Genomic DNA, 22,543 nt, shown 5'->3' with positions numbered 1-22,543 from the left:
GAAAGTTACAATTGTGATAGCTATACTTATTTTTGTAATTATAAGTTGGCGGAAGCACCTAAAAAGCAGAAATTGAAAATACCTCTATATTCTTTTAGTGCACTTTTAGGGCCAAGTGTTTGATGGAATGGGTATGAATGAGTGCGCTATCTTGCTGCTTTGCTAGTTATTTCAAACAGTGCTGGCAACTTTCACGAGAAGAGACTAAAATGAAGATGAAGGTAGGCACAAGAGGAACAGAAGAGAACACCATGCATCGCTACTTTTAAAAATAATTATTGCAATTACCCATTCATCTCTCAACAGTTTGGGCACAATGTTGCTGACATACCTTTTTCCGTACCATTATGCATATCAAAAAACATCAACTTCAAACAGCCAACTTGCTAAAAACAATGAAATCTAGCAAAGTCTGCATTGACATTTTTGGCCGCCTATCATAATAAACTTCTCCAAGGGGGTCTTTATTATAAATAACGGATAACACACCAATAAGATAATGCAAAATTCTCAGTAGGGGGCTCGCTCTAGAACAGCATTAGAAGAGCCAAAAGTGCTTGCTTCCAGAAAATCCATTGCACAATGTACAGGTGCTCGTCAAAAAACTTGAATAATTTCTGTAATTCCATTCAAAAAGTCAAACTTTCATAGATTATAGATTCAGGGCCACAATTGAAGTGATTTCAAGTATTTATTTGGTTATTTTTACATTATTTGGGCTTCCAGCTAAAAAAACAAAAAACAAACATGAAAACAGGATGTCAAAAAATTAGAATGTGAAGAAATCACCATGCATACTTCCCAGTGTTTTGCATGGGGGTGAAAGATGGATGGATGGTATTTTCAAAACGATGTCAATCTTCAATAGTTGGTTGGATTCCCTTTACCATTGCATCGATGCGCTGTGGCATTGCCTGGGGGTCCTAGAAGCCCACGCTTTATTGATGCTTTGTCAGCTCTTTGTTTTGGGGTCTGGTGGCCCTCATTTTCCTCTTGATAGTATTGTATTAGAGGGAAAAGGGCCACGATACAGTACTATCTTAAATGTAAAATTATTTGACGCCCTGAAAAACACCTACTTTTTGACTGACTGACAGTCGCTGCCATATGTGGTAATCACAAGAGAAACTGGTTTTTACTTGAGAAAATTTGCATAATCATTTTAAAAGTCACTGCAAACACACCCATACACCTACTTTCAACAAGCGCTCCTCCAAAGCGCTGAGCTTTCCAAAGATGCATTTTGTTGCTAAACATAAAGCCAGGGACACATATTGACATTTGGGTCTAATTTGAGCATTTTTACCCCTTTTTACACACTCACGTTTAAAGTTAGCAAAAGCTTGATCGTCTGATCTGTTGAAATGATTAACCCGATTAACATATGTCATAGGTCACCAACTCCAGTCTTCAAGGGTCGGAGTCCTGCATGTTTTAGAGGATCAGCTCAGCAGGCAGCAAGCTTTGCAGAAACCTGATAAGGTTCCTGATCATTTGACTCAGGTGTGTCCTTAAGGACCTGAGTTTGAGACCTACAGTATGTCCTATGGTGTTTTTTGTTAAAGGGGAAGTCAACTAATGTTGTTCAATACGGGTTTTAGATTAATTATTAAACTAATAATTAGTTGTAGTCCAAGTTTTTGAGTACATTGCACACTACTACTGGGGTATATGCCACGGAGGAGGCGGGACTTCCAGCTTTTCACACATCAGCTTTGTTTCCGTTTCCTGTTTGCGACATGTGGGCCGCGTCCCATTCCTTGCGCTTCTGCCATTGTGCCCCTCAGTTGCGTGTTCTCGTCGACGGGTGCAAGTGTGTAGTTTGTCTGTCTCAGTTGTCCAAAGCATTTCAGAAAGTTGAGACGCCCTGCACGCTCCCGCCAATGGGCGGGACCGCGCAGTTGGGGGCGCGGGTGTTGGAAGTTGGAATGCGGCCGGAATCGACGCTGATGTGTAAAACCCGGAAGTCCGTTGCAGCTACCCCATTGCCAGATTGATCATTGTGATTGACTCAAAGGAGTTCTCCACAATATCAATCTGGGACTGCTCCACAGTAATTTGCTCGGGAAAGGCGGGACATTCTTTACAATACTTCAAGCAGATTGGACATCTTGTGCACAGTTACCTAACTTTTGTTTTGACCAATCACAGCAACGGATGAAAATGGCGTCTCCGATCTGATCGTGAGGGGGAGAACACGAACGTCTTTACCAGCTAGAAATGCACAAAGCTGTCTGTGCTTACTGGTTTCGTCACAGCTGCATATCCCGCCCCCAAACACAATACCGCCTTGTGATTGGTCCGTACAAAAAGTGTACAAATCGGTGAAAATCAGCGGGCTCGGTCCAAGATGTATTCTAGGAGTATATGAACTCACAAATATTGCAGGAATTCAGCTTGCACTACATGAGCAATAAGCATACACTTTACAGATTTTGACAAAGCATCTCTCAAAGTATTTTTTAAATATCTAACTTAGCTTTTGACCACCACTTTTGGTTTAATGTGTAAAATGTTACTTTATGTGAACAATGGACACTTACATAGGGAAAACATGCATCTCAAAACAGCACCAGCCACTTGACAAAAAAAGACAGGTGTGAGCAATGAGATTGATTAGGGCTTGATTGAATTTTAGTAAGGAAATAATGCAGCATTAGACCGTCACCGAATGAACATGGGCACTACTAGCACTGCGCTGCATACAATTACAATCCACAAAATGTTATCCGTGCTATTTTGCATTCGCGAAGAGAGCATTTACATTAATAAATCAGATTACCCTCGAGACAAATTACAGTTAAATGCTCCACTGAAGACATTAAGCAAGAGTTTTAAAATGAGAAAACTATAAGAAAAAAGTAGTACAGTACACCGTCCGACATTGAGGTGACACGCTTGGGTGAGGTTGGGCTGATCGGTCGGTGGACCAGTGACGCATACCACTAAACAGACACGTTACTAACCACACGCGCTACCTAAGTAATAATAGAGCACATAATAATATACCCGACGAAGAGCATACGCGCGTTGTCGAAATATACCTTCAGTTTTATTTCCATCCCAGTCGGACTGAAACTCTCCGCCGGCCGGCCTCATTCAAGCGAATCACTTCCTGCCTCTGCCCTTGTGTGGCTTTTTTAGCTCGCGCCAGCTGCCACAACGGATGCAATAAGTGACTGCTTGAACCTCGCATTTAACAACGCATACACGTGTGAATATTTAAATCAGTACGTTACAAATTGTATCAATGAGTTTGAGGGTTTACTGAAGTCGTTAAAAAAAAATTCGGTTCCATGAGGTGCCAGCGGCGCAATGAATTAGCAAGCGAAGCTTCCTGGTTCGTATGCTAGATTGACGGCAAAGCAAAGTGGCTGAATTATGGAGGAGCACCGTAGCGAGGACATGAAGCAAAAAATGATGAAGTTGTAAATAATTACCTGTCTAAAAGGTGCAGGACGCCGTCGTAATGGTGGCTCAGTCGGCGTCGACGTGACTCAAACTTTCTTTTTCCAGTCGACTGCTGCAGTTTTGCCGGGAGATGAAGCTACACTACAAGCGGTCGTTTACTCCTTTCACTGCGTTTTTCAATCTCTTTTTTTCCTTTCTTCAAACGCCTCTTTCTTCTGCCCTCCCTCTTCCACTTGCAGATAACTGGTTCGTGCAACTTTAGTTGAGTACGTTGCCCACTGGGGTGCGGTCCAAGGCGAGGCGGGCACCGGCCATGTTGAATCCTCCCCTTTGATCAAGCCATGTCGTTCATTGGTTGGTGGTACACTGTGGACCAATCACGTCCTCTCAGAAATCTGGTTGACTGCAGCTGGGCGGGGCAAACAAGCAGGCAAAAAAAATAGAAAAAAAAGCTGAACTTGAAAAACCTCAGAGGAGGAAGGGGTTGAGATAAAGCGTGTTTAATGAGAAAGGTATGTGCATAGTAAGAATTGTTATGACCATATAAGTACCATTTACTTTCAGGAGGGGACTGCATCATCCAGATTCCCCACAATGTGTCAAAAGGGTCTTGTCTGACCACAAGGTTCAGTCAAAACAAGTAGCTGTCATGAGTCCAGTCTGCTACCACTTGGACGTCTGGCGTATGTGCATTGACAATTCCGAATATCCGGGCATTTCTGATATTTCAGCAATGCAAAAGCTTCTTTTACGCAGTGAAAAAAAATGGCGTGTTGTATTGCTTTTGCCTGAGGCTAAGCATACATACCAGGCAGATTGGTATAGTAGTCAAACGAAATGACTTTTCATCACATTTTGAAATCAAAAGAATCCTCACAAATCAAATTACAATGATCCAAAGTCCAATGCGTTTCAATGAGCGCAGCGCTTCCTTTCACCGAGTTGACCACTATTTTGACTTGTTACGTTAGCTCGAAATTGTCAATACATCAAATTTATATGGGTCATTTTCATATAAATTGATCAATGATGGATTTTGAAAAGCAATACATTTTACTTATATGAGTATTTGGCATTCATTATAATTCAAAAGGTAATATTTGTTTCTAAGAAAAAAAATATAAAGTACTCATTTTAAAACTTATAATGCAAAATACCTTTACCAGTATGTGTCCCAAATCAAGTTTCATTATTTGCAACATGTTTTCTGTAGATTGTGTGCTAATTGCATTTTTTAATATAAAGGATTTTTCTCTTGGTGGAATTTGCAGTTTTCAATCTAATAGCAAGATTTGAATGTATCATCACTTCACTCCTCTTCAGCCGCTGTCCTTGACGAGTCACAACCGCTCACGAACGTACATCACGGACTTATTGTAATTGGACTGTCAATGCCGCTTACTTGGCGCTGGGAGAAGTGAAGCCACTGGCGGCCATCTTACGTTGCCACTCACTAAGGCCGCCTAACTCCAATACGTTGATTTCGCCGCAGCATTTTTACATTAAATGTAGAGGCATAATGCAATATTTTTGGAACATATTCAGTTGCACGTACATTTATCCCAAATGGTAGTACGGTATGACAGTTTGTATAATGTTTTCTGTAACGTTTGGAAAATGGCCTGGTATTAAGCAGACAGCGGAGAGTGAAAGAGCTTGTGGAATCAGGAAGAGGGCACCGAATATGCTTGTATAACTTGGAAAATATAGCCAAACGGAGGGAGAATTTATGAATTTGTTTTGAGAAATAACAGTATATCGAATGTTTTTGGCTTTAAGTGATTCAAACACCCTTTCGCATGATATCAAAGTAAATGGGGTAAGAATATTTTTTCCCCTTTCCAGTGATATGTTATTGTAACCAATTCCATTGGAACACAATAAACACTACACCACTGAATAAAATAAACTGCGAATAGTAAAATTTTTGCGAAACAAACTTAATACGGCTCAAGTAATTTATCTGGCCTGAGGATCAAACCCTGACGTTGACCGTCATCTGAGTTGAAAGTTAAATGCACTACCACTGGGCTAAAAGCCCAGCTGCCCACTGGTCAAGTTGTCAGCACCCTCTTTTTTTAAAGGATTCGAGTAGTGTAGTTTAAGCATTATATAGTTGCACAGCATGAGATAAGGCTCATTCACTCTCTCTACTCTCAAAACTATCTCTAACTAAATTAAATGCTACTATAACACTCTCCAATCCTCCAAACGACAATATCTTTCTCCAAACTCCAAAAAAAACAAAAAACATTTTGAAACGAGCCAGCACAGGGTTTACCCAAAAGTAAGCAGGGATAGGCTCCACTCCAGTATACCCGCGACCCTAGTGAGCATAAGCGGTAAAGAGAATTGATGGATGAAGTGACAAAACTTACACTCTAAAATAGGGCTGGGTATTGATTCGGATTTCCAAAATCGATTCGATTCGGAAGGCCCCGATTCGATTAACGATTCACATTGATTTTCGATTCAGTTACCATCTTTACTTTTATATGGAAGATATTCTCAGAAGTATAAATGATGCAAATAGAAACTTCTTGCTCTTAATTAGCGCATTAGTATGAAAAATATATATGAATATTTACATTTAGAATTGAATCCAATCCAGTTACATTAATCATGTATGTTTTATTGAACAAGACCTCATCAAACATTTGCATTTGGTAGCCATATTTAAAAGTATCGATTCATGGTTTTATGAATGTATATTGGACTATGAAAAGGAATAGCAATTCGATATCGATATATATCGATTTTTGAAACCCAGCCCTACTCTAAAAACAGTTAGGTCAAAAATAACAAATCTATGGGTAAAAAATGGACCAATCCCTCTACTTGGGTCAATTTGACCCAACTTTGAGTCAAGAAATGGGTCTTTTAGTGTAAAACAACTCATAAATATTGGTCAGATCCTGTACTTGGGTCAAAACTTTTTGTCATTTTGTATAAAACAACCCAGAAAGTTGGGTCAATTTGACCCATAAAGTGGATCGGTCCATTTTGTATCCATAATTGGATTATTTCTGACCCAACTGTTTTTAGAGTGTACACTCTAATAAGTAATAAGTAACTCAATTATGGATCAAATATGGACCGATCCATTTAATGGGTCAATTTGACCCAATTTTGAGTCAAGAAATGGGTATCCATCCATCCAGCTTCTTCGTCCTCGCAAGGGTTGCGGGGGACGCTGGAGCCTATCCCAGCTGGCTTTGGGCAGTAGGCGGGGTACTCCCTGAACTGGTTGCCAGCCAATCGCAGAGAAATTGGTATTTTAATGTAAAATAACTTTTTTATTATAATAAATATTGGTCGGATCCTTTACTTGGGTCAAAAAAATTTAGTCATTGTATAAAACAATCTAGAAAGCTGGGTCAAATTGACCCAAGTAGAGGATCAATCGATTTTTGACTCATGGTTGGGTTATTTTTGACCCAACTCTTTTTAGAGTGTAACATGAGGCAGTTTTGAAATAATAATAAAAACAAATTGCAGGCATAAGATGAGGCCAGAGTGGGATGATTTTTCAAAATAAGATTTTATTAATATTCTACTGTCAGGTCATACAGAAAAAAACATAGGAGTGCTATTTAAAACATTTATTCCACCTGTATTGGGCCACCTGTCATGTAAACAGGTTTGTGTCAGTCAAACAGGTGAGCCAACATGCATGCCCAGTCATGTAAACACAACGTGGGAACTGCTGCAGGTGATCAACTAATTAATGTCAGGGAGGGAAGTTACTGACATTATAAGACAGCCTGACTTGATTGTGGTTTCTTTGTTTTCTTCACAAACACCTGTTAATGCAATGACTTGCTTGCGTGCGCAGGTGGATCCATGTTACAAAAACAACCACATTTGATCAAAACAACTGATTAAAACCGAAAAATAAATAAACTTTTGAATCTGATGGAAGAAAGCAATACATGGCTGAATAGATAACATAAAGATGAAAGCAATGATGCTTGTACAGTTTGCAGTAAATGGGACAGTTCAGTGTGAACTTGTTTACCTCATAGTGTATATTCTCGCGGGCCTCGACTGGGCCAAGTAGAACTTTGCTGGCCCAGTGCCAGTACAAATGCCACAAACAGCAGGGAGACATTAACGGTGGAAAAAAAAAAGCGTTTGCTTGCACATTGCGAAACAAGGATTAATGAATCGACACTTTAGATCACTTGGGGATAATTAAAGTTGCAGTTAGGGAAATGTGAGAACTTGGATGAAAGAGGGACAACTATACAAAAGTAATGGGTTTTGAATAAACACGTTTTTCTATCCCTTATTAAAGTTTATTCAAATTGCAAACCAGATGATGATGATTTTGCAACGTCCTGGAATGAACAACTTGTGACTATTGCGCCAGATGCCAGCAAGCGCTATTATTTAACACAGTACTATATTATTCAGTTACATTCTGTTGAGGGGGAGCCTGAGGTATGACTGGCATTTCCTGGCAAATGCTGAAAAATCTCCGTTTCAGAATAATGTGTGATTTAAGTTTGCTATGTGCCATTATGGAGAGGAATGTGTCTGTGTTTTCATATACGTTTAGTTACAGAGCATCCCATGTATGTGGAGTAGCTACAACACTGAGCATTCAGCGTGCATGGGCTGTGAGGAAAAATCAATAAATCTCACTCTGCTGCTGGCCGGGACGGGTGGGAAGTATTTGACAGGTCAGCTGGTGGGTCAAAGGTTAACTTGTCATATTGCTTGAGCTGGACCGGACAGAGAAAGGGCCAAATGTGGGGGAGTGGAAGAAAACAGTTCTCAACAGAATGAGCAACTTTGACATGGAAGATGGTTTGAAAATAAAACGTCAAACGCAGATACCTCCTCCAAGGCTGAGTGAAAGTCTGGAAAGGATAGAGTTAAAACTTTGGGGACTATTCTACTACTATGCTGTCCTTGTTCCAGAGACTTTCATGTGATATAAAAAAATATAAAAAATATCAACTCTAAATGAGCCCAAATTACATAAAACATACAAATTATCTGCACCAAAACATGAACACAATCTTCCATAGTTCATGTTCTACCACATCCTTTAAAATCGCCTCACAAACGTTGGTGTAATTCTGCTAACAAACTGTCACAAGCGCGAGTTTATTGCACAATAGCGCAATGTTAAAAGACACAACAACAAATACGTCTGGGCACAGCAACTCAGCAAGTAATGCAGGATGAAGATGAAGACATGGGATGACCAAATATGGACTCATGCGTCTGACCTCACCATCTCCTTCCTCCTCCTCCTTTCTACTGTTGCCCTAGTAGCAGGGTGTGTCTGTCATTCAGGGCGTGTCAAGCTATTATATCCTGCAGTCAGGGAGAAAGGGACCCATTCAGTGTAAATATTTTTAGGGCTTGCATGTTAACTGACTGACCACATTCTATAAAATCACAGCATGTGTGTGGCCATTCATGTGTTAGTTTGGTAAAGCATGCATCTTTTGTCTAGGCCAGGGGCCTACAACCTGTGGCTCAGGAGCCACATGTGGCTCGTTAGTCACTCTCCTGTGGCTCCCTGCGGATTTCTAACAAATAAGTAGAAATTTATATTTTTTGTATATATGTTTTTTTTAGATCAAATATTGTTTCAATTAATTAATAATTAAATAATAATTAAATATTCAAACAATGTCAGAACCCACATTTGTAAGTAGTCAAAAAAAGAAAGATGAAAAGTAGATAAAAAACTTGGAAATGTCCAAAAAGTGACCATAAAACGTCCAAAAAGAAAGAGGAAAAGCATAAAAGTACTATAAAATGTCCATGAAATTGCCCAAAATGTAGAAGAATTTAATTGAAAAAAGCATAAAAGAAAATGTTCAAAAAGTAAACATAAAATGTACAAAAACAAGACCCCCCCCAAAAAATTGTCAGACATGTCAGAAAATTGATAGCAAAAGAGACAGAAAAAAAAATAGCCATAAAATGTCCAAAAAAGGAGGAAGAGAGGCAGAACATTACCATATGTCCATGAAATTGCCAAAAATGTCAGAAAGTTGACAGAAAAGCAGAAACGTCTCCAAATGTATGAAAAAGGAAATTTATTACAACAACAGCAAAAAAAAATCCAAACACGGAAGACAAAAGTTAAAAGAGAATTAATCTCAACGTATTGGATGCTGCATATTTTTCTGTTAAGGTGCAGCTCTAATTAGCTCTTGGGCCCTCACTATATTAGACTAACCCTGACACACAGTTTCCTTTATCACAATGCTCACATGTTTTGTGGCTCCAGACACATTTTTTTGTTATTTATTTGGCCTAAAAGGGCTCTTTTGAGAGTAAAGGTTGCTGACCCCTGGTCTATGCATACCTACAGTATGTCCAAATAACAGTTAACAATGAAAGATGGATTTGTTGACTGTTAAGCAGCCCTGTAAGAAACAGTGTCCTTCACAATTACTTCCCCCTTGTGTTTTAACACACCTAATATTATTGACCTGGAATGTTCAATTTGGGGGCATTAGTAAAAGTAGGTTCTATTTCATTCCTACTGACCTACATTCGGGATTCATAGAACCATAGTCAGTGGTACTTGGACTTTTGGTGGGGACTATCTGAACTTAATCCAGTTCTTAAAATGACCACTATCACGTTGGAATTATAGAAACTATAAACTATACAAAAAAGTGCAATTTAATAGCACAGAACTGTGCCATGTCATCTGCAGCAGTTGGCTGGAAACAATTGTTGCTCTGACCAATCAATCAGTGGACGGGAAACTGCTGATGTCATTGAGAAATTGCTCGCTGGCCCTGTAAGGCCCTGTAATTTAACATCTGACTGGTTAAAGGAACTGTCTCCTTGCTAAACGTTTAAGTTACACCGACCAGCATTATTGTAGGTCAATGGCAAATTAGCACAGAGACTGAAATCTGATTGGTCAAAAAAAATCGAACATCCACATCTAAAACGGGAAGCGGTGCAAATAAGAGAAGTGCCACAAAATAAAGACAATAGACTATTGGGTATACATAAATACAATTTCATGGAGCACATATTACAATTTGTGTTCTACACGGTACACCTTTAAAAAACACAACCACAATAATAAACATTGATGAATTAATAATTCTGTCAATCAAAACTTTGCAGAGGCAGATTATTTGCTAAAGGTCTTCTCTTGGATCTCACTTGATCGTGCAAAATGGAGAACATAGTGTCGACTGTAGTCACACCCGTCAACTTTAGCACTCGTCTGACCCAGAACCTAAAGCTGTGCCCTCACACCTGACCTACAATGAAAGAAAATTCAACACACACGCAAGAAGGCGAGGCTCCCTTGCAAACACAATAACATTCATTCCTGCAACTAAGCCCCCAAAACGACATTTAATCCATACAAGCTGCTTATATTGGAAGCTGTTTGTGAGACCCCAAAATGTCAAAGAAAAAATTATGAGGCAACAGAGATCACTTTTTCTTCCTTTGTCGTCTTCCTGTCCTTTGGCTAATCAGTACACAGGAAGGAATGATAAGACATGTTGACTCACAAAACTCGGCCAGGAATGTTAAGTGAAGGAAATGTAGACAGCTTTCCCCCTTTTGTTGAAATGTCTCCTTGCTCATTAATCATCTGCGGTTATTAGACAATTGTGCTAATGTTAAAATTTGCATTTTTGTAGCATGGCAAAAATATGGTAGAACCAGAAGAACTGGCAAGAATTTTGAAGTGAAGACCCAACAGTTGGAGGTCAGTGTTGTGTTTAAAATATAAATACAGCAATAAATTGACTGTAAACACTAAATAGTTAGGGACTAAGCCAAGTTTTGGTACTTCTCTGTCCCTCACACACACAAAACACAAAACTTAGCCAACAACCACACACGCATAAGGAAACGAGGCAGTTGGCCAAGTTATTGTAGATCGTATTTCCATCAAATACGCCGCAAACATTAACGGTTTCAATCCTTGAGAAAGGCAAACAAATCGTAGGAGTCACAGAAGAATTCTACAGCTCTGCGTGTCTGCAGTTCGACCAGCAGCTCTTGCATGACTTTTTTGCCTTATATGGTCACAAGAGCGGGTTGAGTAACACACGTACACGCAGACAGGGGAGTGAGGATGGAGGTGTGGTCTATTGTGTTTCCCGGAAGAGGTGTCGAGTTACATGCTGTTCTTGAACCTTTGGAGCTCTGTCATCATTTCCCTGTTCTTCTCTAAAGGCAGACATGAAGAGGTTGACCCGTGCTGTGTGTGTGTCGGGTCCAGGGTGGTTGAAAGAGAGGCAGGCGGTGTTTACTGATGGTACATCATTAACAACGATGCTGTCATTCTGTTCTAGACATCGCAAAACTATGTTTGGAATGTCTTTTGATCAAGCATGCAATAACCCTACATCTGGGATTCATCGGTTTCGGCCGACTTGCTTCCATCATACATACTAATGTGATGCCAGTGGAATTCCCCCTGACTGAATCCTGTGGTTGCTACTGAACAGCTATGCATCCTTGCAGTGATCTCATCAAAGGGGAAAGAGTAAAGTACAAGTCTAATGATTGGCGTTTGATAAGCATGATGTCAACTGCGGGCTCTAACCAAAGGGCGGGTGGCTTGTCAGTTGCGTGGAGGCGAGAGCAATGACGAGACAAAGTACCAACTGAGTTTGCATGACCTTGTTTTTTCTTTGGGATCATAACTCATAAACAGCTCAAACGAACACACAATGGAAGAGAGACCCTGCATGGCTCGTGTGTGTTGCTTTTTTCAACGCATGGCACTCATTCATAATACAGGGTGATCGTGTTATTCTGTCCTGTGTAAAGCACCCAGTCGGCCTCTATGTCACAGCATCCATTGTTAATTGCTATGTCAAAAATGTCATTGAGAGCCACAATGAACCTCAGTGGGCAAATTTTGAATTTCTCATACATTCAAAATGCAAGGGTATCAAATTCCATTCAGAAGCCCCTTTTACATTGTCTCTTCATTCAACTGATTTGTATAAGCAGCGTAGACATGAAGTCATTCTGCCTTCTGAGGATGGAACCAAGCCAATGCGAGGCAGCGAGGCCTGTGTATACAATGAAATCTGGAACGGCAGGGCAGGAATATCTGTGACACTTGACACTCCTTGTGCTGAAAGCAATGTCGCCGTCGGACAGCCATTTTCTACATCACACTAGATGCTGACATCACATATCCAACTGCCTGATTAGATTTCGCTGTGCACAAAACATATTCCACCATTGCTGTGGGGGGAGAAAAAAAAGCTCTCTAAACCGGATGTCAACCAAAAAAATCAAAAATAAATAATTTTGACAACAATATGTTCTATGCAGTGCCACTAGTCTAAATACGGTATTCTGGTTAATATTGTGTTAGTTGAATATGAGTTAAACAGCAAAATTCTGCAGTTTTATCAATATCAGAAGGCGGCCATTTATCCACTTGCTGTGACATGAAAATGACATCACAGTTGCTCAGGTCTCAGGTAACAACTATTGACAGCTCAGCTTCAGAAAACATGTCAGCTGTGATTGGTCGTTGCCTGAGCTCTGAGCAAATGTGATGTCATCTTTAGTCGACAGTAACTGGCAAAATGGATGCCCCCTGAGATAAATAAAAACGGCTGGATTTTGCTGCATAACTAATATTCCACAAATGCAATATCAGAATCAGAATGTCATGTTTAGACTAGTGAGGTCACATATAACATATTATTGTCAAAAATATTTAAGGTTGACTTCCCGTTTTAGAGGACAGTGGGCACCTGTTGGTGAAGATGTTTATAATTAGGCATGTTCAATACCACTTTTTTTCAGACCGATACCAGTACGAGTACCAAACTCTTGAGTAGACACCAATACCAAGTACAGATACCACTAGTAGGCCTACTTTTGATACAACCCCCCCCCCCCCCAAAAAAACAAAACAAAACAAAACAATGGCATCTGATTTTAAAGAAAGACATATAACCCAATGTAGCATTTTTCCTTAACTTGCATGAAATTATATGCAATTTCCTATTCTATATTGTAATTTCTAGGAAAAAAATGGCCACAAGAGGGCTGATACTGATAACTTGAAATGAGGTTAGGTATCCCTGGTATCAGTACTCACCCATCCCTATAGTTACAATGCTTTTATTCATCCATTTTCATCATCTATTAGATGTATAAAATCTTGTCTCTGCTAATCTGTCACTGTGACACTGTCATGTGACACACAATGCCCCCCCTTTTCAAATCTGCAGCTAGCGAGTGCAACATGCACAAACACATGGGACAGACAGGAAGTGGATTCACGGTGAAAGGTTAAAAAAAAAGAAGAAGTAAATTATAGTAACATTAAACCAACGGCTATAACATTCTAAAAATAATGTTAATCCGACCGCTAATTTATGATGGCTCATTTACTAACTCATGGCATGGAGCCGTAGCCACTTGTAATTGTGTGTCAAGTTGTTTTTCATCAAAAAGATGAGAGAAATTTTTATGTGAAAGAGTTTTAGATTTGAACTGTTCAACATTATCTGCTGACAAAAATTATACTGGGGTAAAATGTCTAGACTAAAACTAGACTAATACATTGACCGTTTTTGTTGACTAAAACTAGACGAATACAATTAGGTTTTCTTGGAATAAAATAAAGACTAAAATGCTAGATTTATAGTCGACTAAAAATGGACTACATAAAAATGGGACGAGGTTGATTAACTATGCTAAAAAAAAAAGAAGAAGAAGCGTGATTGAAACCGGACTAAAACTGAGAATTTAAAAGTGGCTGATTAAATTAACATTATGTGGTTGACAATTGACACCGGCTGTGCCTAACGGACGACAGCAAGAGTCAGACGAGCTCGCTAACAGCAGTAGCACTGCTGTCAGTGTCCACCAAGATGGATGCAATAAAGATGAAATGGAAGATGATGCAAGTGATGTTTTTCATTACAAAGTTGTAATAGTCTCATTACAAATTGTATACAGTCTATTAAAGCTGCCGAAATAGCAAACTACATAAAATGTTGATTGATGTCCTTACCAATTACAGTAAGTGTCAATATAATTTACTAGTTAGTAAATATCCCTCAAAGATTTTATCATTTAAGACCTTGTGCAGGCGTGAAAATAAAATTCTCGGTGACCCTAAGGCCATGACGTCAAGAGATGAGCAGTATTTGGCTAACTACTGCCGCCTAGAGGCTCGGCATGCATCTCATTAGCTGCTTTTCCACCAACAAGCCCAGGATCTTTCAGTTCTGGGTAAAGGAAGTTCTGTAAAAGTCTCAGAGTTCTCGGTAATTTATTCAAATGAGTTTGATGATGTATGAGTTTGATGAGCCAGGCCGATGTAAAAACAACCTCCCCAAATTTGAACAACCACCAGTCAGCCTTGGTCAGTGCATATGGAGGACCAAAACTGCCAAAATTCAAAATAAATAAATAAACAAATGACAAAGTGAAAATAAAAATGGATTTAAAAAATATAATTCAAAAATAAATATAATGGAAATAAAAAAAATTATATATTTTTTTGAATCTCGTTTATTTTTGTATTTATTTATGCATGTTTTTTTTTCATTTATATTTAATTTTTGGGATTTAATTTTTGAAAATTATTTTTTGTATCCGTTTTTATTTTCACTTTTAGTCATTTATTAAAATTTTTGGCAGTTTTGGTCCTCCATAAGTGCAGCCCGTCCCCTCAAAGTTCCAGCTTGGCTCAGCAAGACCCTGCTGCTGATAGTACTCGGATGTCCCCTGGGGAATTTAATTACCCCGGAAATTTTTGTTGGTAGAAAAACGCGCAAACTGAATTTTACCAAGGTAAATGGAAAAGCCCATATTGTAGGCCCAATTTGTTGAAGTGGCCGCGCCAGACAGAGGTTTACTCTGATTGGATAGGATTTGGGAAACTGTTGCCACCTTAAGGTCTGCAATTGTTATGAATGTACTTAAAAACGCATTAATGTTTTCTTTTCTACAAACATGGCGGTGTCGACACAATTTTTTCTACACTAAGAGGAAAATATCCGTTATTAAAAATACCCTGCTACGTGTGTACACGGTTCAAGGTTCCTAAATATACCATCACCTCATTCTTAGGGTACCTTTACCTCTATCAGGTTAAAGCTTACACATGCCTTAATTTCACTCTAGAAGTAAAATGTGTCTGTTCTTATCATGGGAAACAAACCAAGTCACATGCAAGACAAAATTTGATTTCTTTTTTTTTGCTTCATGTGGTCATGTTTGCAGTACAGCGTTCAGTTCCATAATAAAAGAAATCAAATTATTTGCAATTTCCGCCTGTTGAAAGTTTCACAGTCAGGACCCAAAGGTGCACACAATTTTCATCACATTACCAGGCAGATTGGTGTAAAACCATAATTTGTGTTGTTTGGGCATGTTAGACAAACACTACCCTTGCATGGACAAAAGCAGAAACTACAGTTAACACTGTAACATACCTCATTCCGTTCTCAGCTTTTAAGTTAAATCGTCTTTACTACAAAAACTCTAAATGTTCATCCCTCATTAGTACACAATAAAAAAGCAGTACTGTGGTGCATTTGCCGCTTGTATAGACAACCGTTACACACAATACATCTCCTCTAAAGGTCTGAATAAAGCTGTTGGAGCCATCAACATTGACAGTTTAAGTGCTTGGGAGATACGTACAGCGTTTACTTCCAAGGTCAATGGAGTCCCACACCCATTACTAGAACAAGTAACACAGAAACAGACAAGACAGTACAGGGCAAAAGCAGTAGTGACGGGTGCGAAAATGGAGTCAGGCTGGTGTCGAGGCTTTGCTGCTCAACAGGCTCGAAACGGGCACGGCAGAATTATTGAAAACAGCACCACGATGGTGGTGAAGTGACAGGCCGGGCGGGGAAAGCCACTTTATTTCCCAATGATCTTGCTGACAAATGAGTCCAGTTCATCATCATCTTTGATCCCCACAAAATTGTCGACCACGTCGCCTCCTCTCATGGCGAGAACTGTTGGAACGGCAGACACCTGTGAGAGCAAACACAAACACGCTGTCATGAGTCACTAATAAGATTGAACAAAGTAAGAAACAATATAAATAATCATCCTGTCATCTATAATTATGCATGTACTAAAATATATATATATCTAACCAGCGAAATAATCATCTTTAAATAAGTTAGCCCAAATTAAATGAACAGAAATCTGAATGACTTCTAATTTATTCAACAATATAAATTGTAGATATTAAGTACATGAATTATTATGTTTTGCACACAAATCAGATGCAGCAGACTATAAAATCAATTTATCTGATGATACACTCGCCAAAATGAGGCACATTTACAAAATGTAGTTGGAGTAAAAATAACATTAAAAAATGCCAGAACTAACAAGTACAGTGGTAAAAATGCTCATAACTCAAAAACATTCATATCTTAGATCGTTTCCCTATTGAAATAAATGCAAGTGCCATTAATCCAGTCCAGCTTTAACAGTTTTTGTCAAATTGCATCAATTAAATGTTGCTCCTTCTGATGAGCCCGCCTTCTCCAGGCAGATGAGAGATATGTTGATATTACTACATTAATGCATTATTATGAATCCCATATTCTAGATAGGCTTCGCCTCTTTGCACCAGCCAGTCATATTGCAGCGGGCGGGTCATGCCTAGAATTAAAGTAGGATTCATAATAATGCCTTAACTCCTCTCTGATATCAGTACAGCACTAATATTGGTCATACTATGCAGAGGATAAAGAGTGCATGAGTGAGTAAGTACTGTTATCTGACATCTACATGTTGTAGTTGAACCATCTGTGTTCGATCCACCTCAATATAGATGCTAAATAGCGTTAGCATTAAGCTCACGGGGTATTTCTTTAGACAGTGGATTGGTTGTTTTAAATACACAAGGTGTATTTATTTATTAAGTATGAAAGCAAACTTCTACTGGGAATGATATCAAACAGCTTGAAGCCTCTATTTGGATGAATTTTTCAGTATTTGCCACACTGCTGCGTAATGTAGAGAGTTGAGTTGAGCTCACTGCTACCATATAGTGTTCATATCTCAAATATATATTTGCAAGACAAAGAAAAAAACAACAATAGGCTGAATGACAACTCATATGTCAAAACAACACCGAGTTAAATCACTCGTATCTCAAAACACCACTTGAGTACTTACATTCTCGTGACTTCAACTGGCTACAATATTTAGCTCTCAGTGCAGCTTGACACCATCACAAGTAGAGACCACAAAACCTTGGACGGTGTTAATCAAAATTAAGAAATATCTTTATGTAGTGTTGGTGGTGCACCTAAAGCATCATCTAAAAAAGTGTCTTACGGACTAGAAGTTGTCTCTTTGCCTCCACCAAGACGGCTATGTTTTTGACAGTGAGAAAATAAAGTCTACTGCACTAGAACAATGGAACTAAATTGCTGCAGACCCAAATTGTGAACATTGTGGGACAGGGATCTTTCCTCTCCTTATTTGGACCAATTCCCCAATAAAGTATGGCTTGAAAAAACAAAATAACGGGTTACTGAGCCCCATTTGATTTTATGAGTGGGTTTACTTACAAAATTGCCATTGATGTTTGTGGGACCAAAGTAAATAATGTGTCAATCTCACCCCATATTCAATAGCCAAGTCTGTGTGATCGTCAATGTCGACTTTTGCCAAGGCCACACGGCCTTCTTGTTTTGCAACAGCTTTCTCCAACCTTGGTCCAAGGATTTTACAAGGCCCGCACCACCTGGAAGCACACGCACACAAAAATTGTACAGTAGTGTGTATTCAACATTGTACAAAGTAGGAATAAGAATTTGACTAAGGTCAACACTCTTTTTTTATTTTTTTTAATGCTGCAGTTGATCATTTACAATAGGTTGTCCTATTACGTACTAAAGTTCCCCCATAAAGTGTTTGAATAACACAGAGAAAAGATTAATTGAAAATTACATTGTGTTAAAATTTAAACTGTTCCTAAAGGCTGAATATAAATGTAATTTACAATGGGGTTTGAATAATTTAGTGTGCAACTGTACCTATAAACACAATATCAATTAATTTATGTATTCCGCAAGGTTGTATTGCAGTCTTGAAGATAAGCCTTTATTAAAAACAATAATCTGCACTGTGCATACTCACTGTGCATGGAAGTCAATCAGCACTGGCAATTGACTGTTGATGACCCTCTCTGTAAAATCCTCATTGTCCTGCACAATGAAGGTGACTTGACGGCGGGTGGTGTGAGGAAGACTGCGAGGCAGAGCGTGTGAGGGGGAGAGGAAGGAGACCCGGGATGAGGAAGGCTGCAGGGAGGTGGAAAAGGAAGTGGAGGCGATGGCGGTGGAGGATGCTGGGAGGTAGTGAATCTCTTTTGCAGAGAGCGTCCAAATCCTGCGCACTAGCAGCCGATGAGCCATCTAAGACGGCGACATAAAACAGAACAACAGAGGATGTTAATCCAAAGTCCTTTTCAAGCACAACAGAAGTGATTGAGTCACGAGCTCAGCCAAGAATCAAGGCAATTTATTGCTTTCAATGATTCTTTGAATGCATGATTGCAGCTAGCTCTGGGCAAATTAATGTCTATCATTTTATTCTAGTTAAGGGGTACACCTGCTTCTTCAACCATTCAAGACAGTTTGCATGGATTCATGTGTACTTAAATGAGAGTTGTTAAGTGGCGTGCCAGCTTAAGGAGCCATGTTTCAATGTAGACAATTACGCACATACGACTAACAAACTATATTGATATTGCTTAACGTTTCGTTTTAGGGATGTTACGAGCAACTTGCTTCCGTGTTCATCGAATGGGCTTTCCTTTCCAGACCATTATATTTGCTGCGTAACAATCAACAGCAGAAAAATTATTTCCTCCATTAAGAAAGGTTACGTATGACTTTGCCCTCTTCGCCCTCCTCCTGGCCAAATCCTAACCGGCTTCTTCTTATTAGAAAATACAACAAAACAAACAAACAAACAAACAAGAACACGTAAACCGACGGTAATAAGTACACAAATGTCACACATATACATAAGAATAAAAGTAATGTATTTGAAATCTTTACCTTCCTCGCTGAGCTTGGTCTCAAGGACCAAGGTAGTACTTCCGGTGTAGTTTGGCAGCTTTTTAACGCCTCCCAATCACACAGCGTTGCTATTACTGCCACTTAGTGGACAAGTCAAGAATGGCATACATGTGAAAACTGATATGAGGCTCATTGTCAAATTAACTGAACTTTACTTAAAATAGAGCACTTACAACAAACGAGTTCAGAAGAATCACTGAATGCATAATAACAACAATGACAATGCTACTACTACTACTACCACTACTACTACTAATACTAATAATAATTACATTTTATAGTGATTTTTATAGTACTCAAAGAAACATAATTTTTCACACTTATTAAGATTGCAATTCTAGACTCCCAGGTAATTAACTCTAATTAAATTTCAACTGTTCTAGTAGACTTTTCCTGACATTTTTATGTGCTTCTTGTTGTTGTTGTCGTCATTTATACTAACACTGCCTGCTACTATACTGCATTTGGAACTGTTAATAAATCCTTCCACCTTGTCTAAAGTCCCATTTCCAGATGAAGAAAAACAGCTCAAAAGCATGATTTTGCGTTCTTTTAGTGATGAACAATATTTTGTGATGAATACTATACCTTTTGGAATTATGGCCAAATTATTATTAATTTTTAAAAATAATTATTTATTTATTTATTTTCTTAGCTGAGACGGGGGCCTTTGACAACGTGGAAGTAATTATGAACAGTTACAAATACTAAACACTGTTAGCACCGATCTGTTTATAGACACACGGTCAACAAGTCTTGAGGCTCAAATGCACAGTGGGACAAATATGAACTTTCTGACCTCTCAAGATAACCAATGGCAGCCAGCCACAATGAGGGGTGTGTGTGTGTGTGTGTGTGTGTGTGTGTGTGTGTGTGTGTGTGTGTGTGTGTGTGTGTGTGTGTGTGTTGGGGGTGGGGTGGAGGGGTTCCGAGTGCAAAATGTGCAAATAAAGTTAAATATTTATTGCTAGCCTTGACTGAGGGGCATGGCAGACATAAGTAGATGGACTACATCACTACAAATACCATGCAATGGATATTTGTACTCACATGAGCCAGACAGTGGCAGGCCACAGTATAGACAGAAGTCCCACTTTCACACCTCCCATCTGTCAGCTGAATTCTCTCTTACATGTACTCCACCTGCTTCCTGCAAACAGCCGCCACCCTTGAAAACACCCCTCATCCTGTCCCTTTGCATACCACCACAGGTGTTGATTTGAAATGCAGTCTCTCATTTGCTGTCTGAGCCGAAGAAACAAGATACTGTACAAAACTTACATAAGACTGTTTTGCTCTACTCTCAAAATTTCACACATAAAAATACATCGGTATAAGATGCTCTCAATGATAGCCTGTTGTAAATATATCTGAAATAATCATAATCAGGCCTAATTTGTGTATTTTTTCCTTCCTTCTGACCATAAATACCAAATGCCCGATTATCAAATGTCTCTGAAAGATCATGCTGATTAATTATCCTGTGGTGTGTTAAGATTCATCATAAATGTTAAACCTGTTCAATATTTACGACCAGTTTGGCCAAGCCACAGACTCTGTGATTGTGATGTGCAACGTAATGATTCTTACAGTTAGCAAGTGAACAGAACTTCGCGCAAGTAACCGGAGTAACTGGTTGTGCGAACTTGTTTTCCAAGTCATTCACCCAAATAAAATGACAGGAAGTGTTTGCAACCACAATGTAGTTAACAGAAAAGCTAATAGTTAGCCTAGCTTCTTCTATTTTTTTCCTCTACTATGACGAAGAAAAGCAAGCAGCTTACTAATGCTACTACTACTACTACTACCGTGGCAAATGTTGCCCCTCACAGGTCAGTTTTGGTACTACAACAGCCATCTGCTCTGAGGGAGGGGATACCATTGTGTGTGATGTGCTGTGTTGATCATCTAAAGTGCAGTACACTGTACATGAGCAGTGAGCACACGTCCTCCACCCCCCCCCCCCCCTTGTCTTGTGTGGGGTCAGTCGCATTTTAAAAGTTCATATGTGTGTACTAGCCCTGTTTCACAATGTACAAAACTGATATAAAGAGATAGATCAGAGTCAGAAGTCTCTCTCAATCTCGGAGAAGTGAAAAACTGTGGTGGGGAATTCATGCCATTTATTTCCCCCAAATGTCATATGTATGTGCCTGTATTTGTATAATTGTTTGTGTGGCGTGTTTTGGTCCTTGCATGGTGTACTGTATGAAATCACACAGCATGATTATGCTGTTAAGTAATTTCAGGCAGATGGTTGTTTGTAACCTACTTGTGATGTTGTGACATTATTTTTCCAACAGAGGACGCTGTCTAAAGAGAAGGTGGGGCAGGGCAGGAGGGGGTGGTTGTTTATTAGACTGTGGCAGTTGGGGTCTGAACAGAGGTGTGCTCTATGCGCTGGTGGAGGTGGGTTCGGTGTGTCCAGGACTAGAACACACAAGCCTCAGTCCATCTCACCGCTGGCCTCACATAGCCGCCGTCTTGCACATGTTTACCCTCAAACGCAGCCCAAGCTGTTTGTGAGTGAGGCTCCTTTTTCAAGGTATCTCGCCCACTTTACCTGCCCCCCACCCCCCTTTCTGCCAAATAAACATTGCACCGGAAATTGCAGGGATATCTGGGATTTTTGAGGGTCCCACTGGAAAGCTGGAGAGGGCTCGAACAAGAGTGCTCTCTGTGACACCTTGGAGGTAAAGGGAGGGTAAAGATTCAGGGGGGAGGTGGGGTTGGTAGAGGAGGGGGGGTGTGACGACCTTGCTTTGGGTGCTTTGCAGGGTGGACTCGCATCAGGAAGACATACACTCACTCACTAGTACGTACTGGTGACCCAATTTCCTCTGACCCCGTCAGCGCTCAGGTTAAACTCACTGGTCAAGCAACCAAAGAAGTTCAAAGGTCAAGAAAAAATTACACCCCGTGATGCCATTCGAAGTGTACTATGTCTCCTGACAGATATACTGATTTTGAACATCTTAACACATTTCCAAAATGTGGCAAAAATTGTTATGTGTGATTAGTTTGTTGTGCAGTATACTCAACATACTGAAGAACACCGCACAAAACAC

The 22,543-nt window shown here is 39.5% G+C and overlaps 2 protein-coding genes across 3 annotated transcripts in view; both read right to left on the bottom strand.

Annotated features, from left to right (window-relative positions):
• LOC147184292 (myosin-9-like) overlaps positions 1 to 3,692 on the bottom strand; it is a 31,725-nt gene extending 28,033 nt beyond the window's left edge. For both annotated transcript variants that reach the window (XM_086067596.1, XM_086067604.1), the window contains exon 1: positions 3,441 to 3,692. The gene's annotated coding sequence lies outside the window, so the exon portion shown is untranslated. The remainder of the gene's footprint in view (positions 1 to 3,440) is intronic.
• Positions 3,693 to 15,587: 11,895 nt separating this feature from the next.
• On the bottom strand, positions 15,588 to 19,550 carry txn2 (thioredoxin 2). The gene is made up of 4 exons (XM_086067582.1): positions 19,455 to 19,550; positions 18,529 to 18,806; positions 18,010 to 18,133; positions 15,588 to 16,398 (listed from the first exon to the last, which is right to left on the bottom strand). Exons 2-4 carry the CDS (start codon positions 18,804 to 18,806, stop codon positions 16,282 to 16,284), a joined length of 519 nt encoding a protein of 172 aa, XP_085923708.1. The 5' UTR covers positions 19,455 to 19,550; the 3' UTR covers positions 15,588 to 16,281.
• Positions 19,551 to 22,543: the final 2,993 nt, after the last annotated feature.

This window comes from Leptonotus elevatus, chromosome 1 (genome assembly GCF_054856555.1).
Source record: "Leptonotus elevatus isolate MCC_2025b chromosome 1, RoL_Lele_1.0, whole genome shotgun sequence".
Classification (NCBI taxonomy): Eukaryota; Metazoa; Chordata; class Actinopteri; order Syngnathiformes; family Syngnathidae; genus Leptonotus; species Leptonotus elevatus.
Note: the sequence above shows the minus strand (reverse complement) of the source record. Positions and strands in the feature narration are given on the sequence as shown.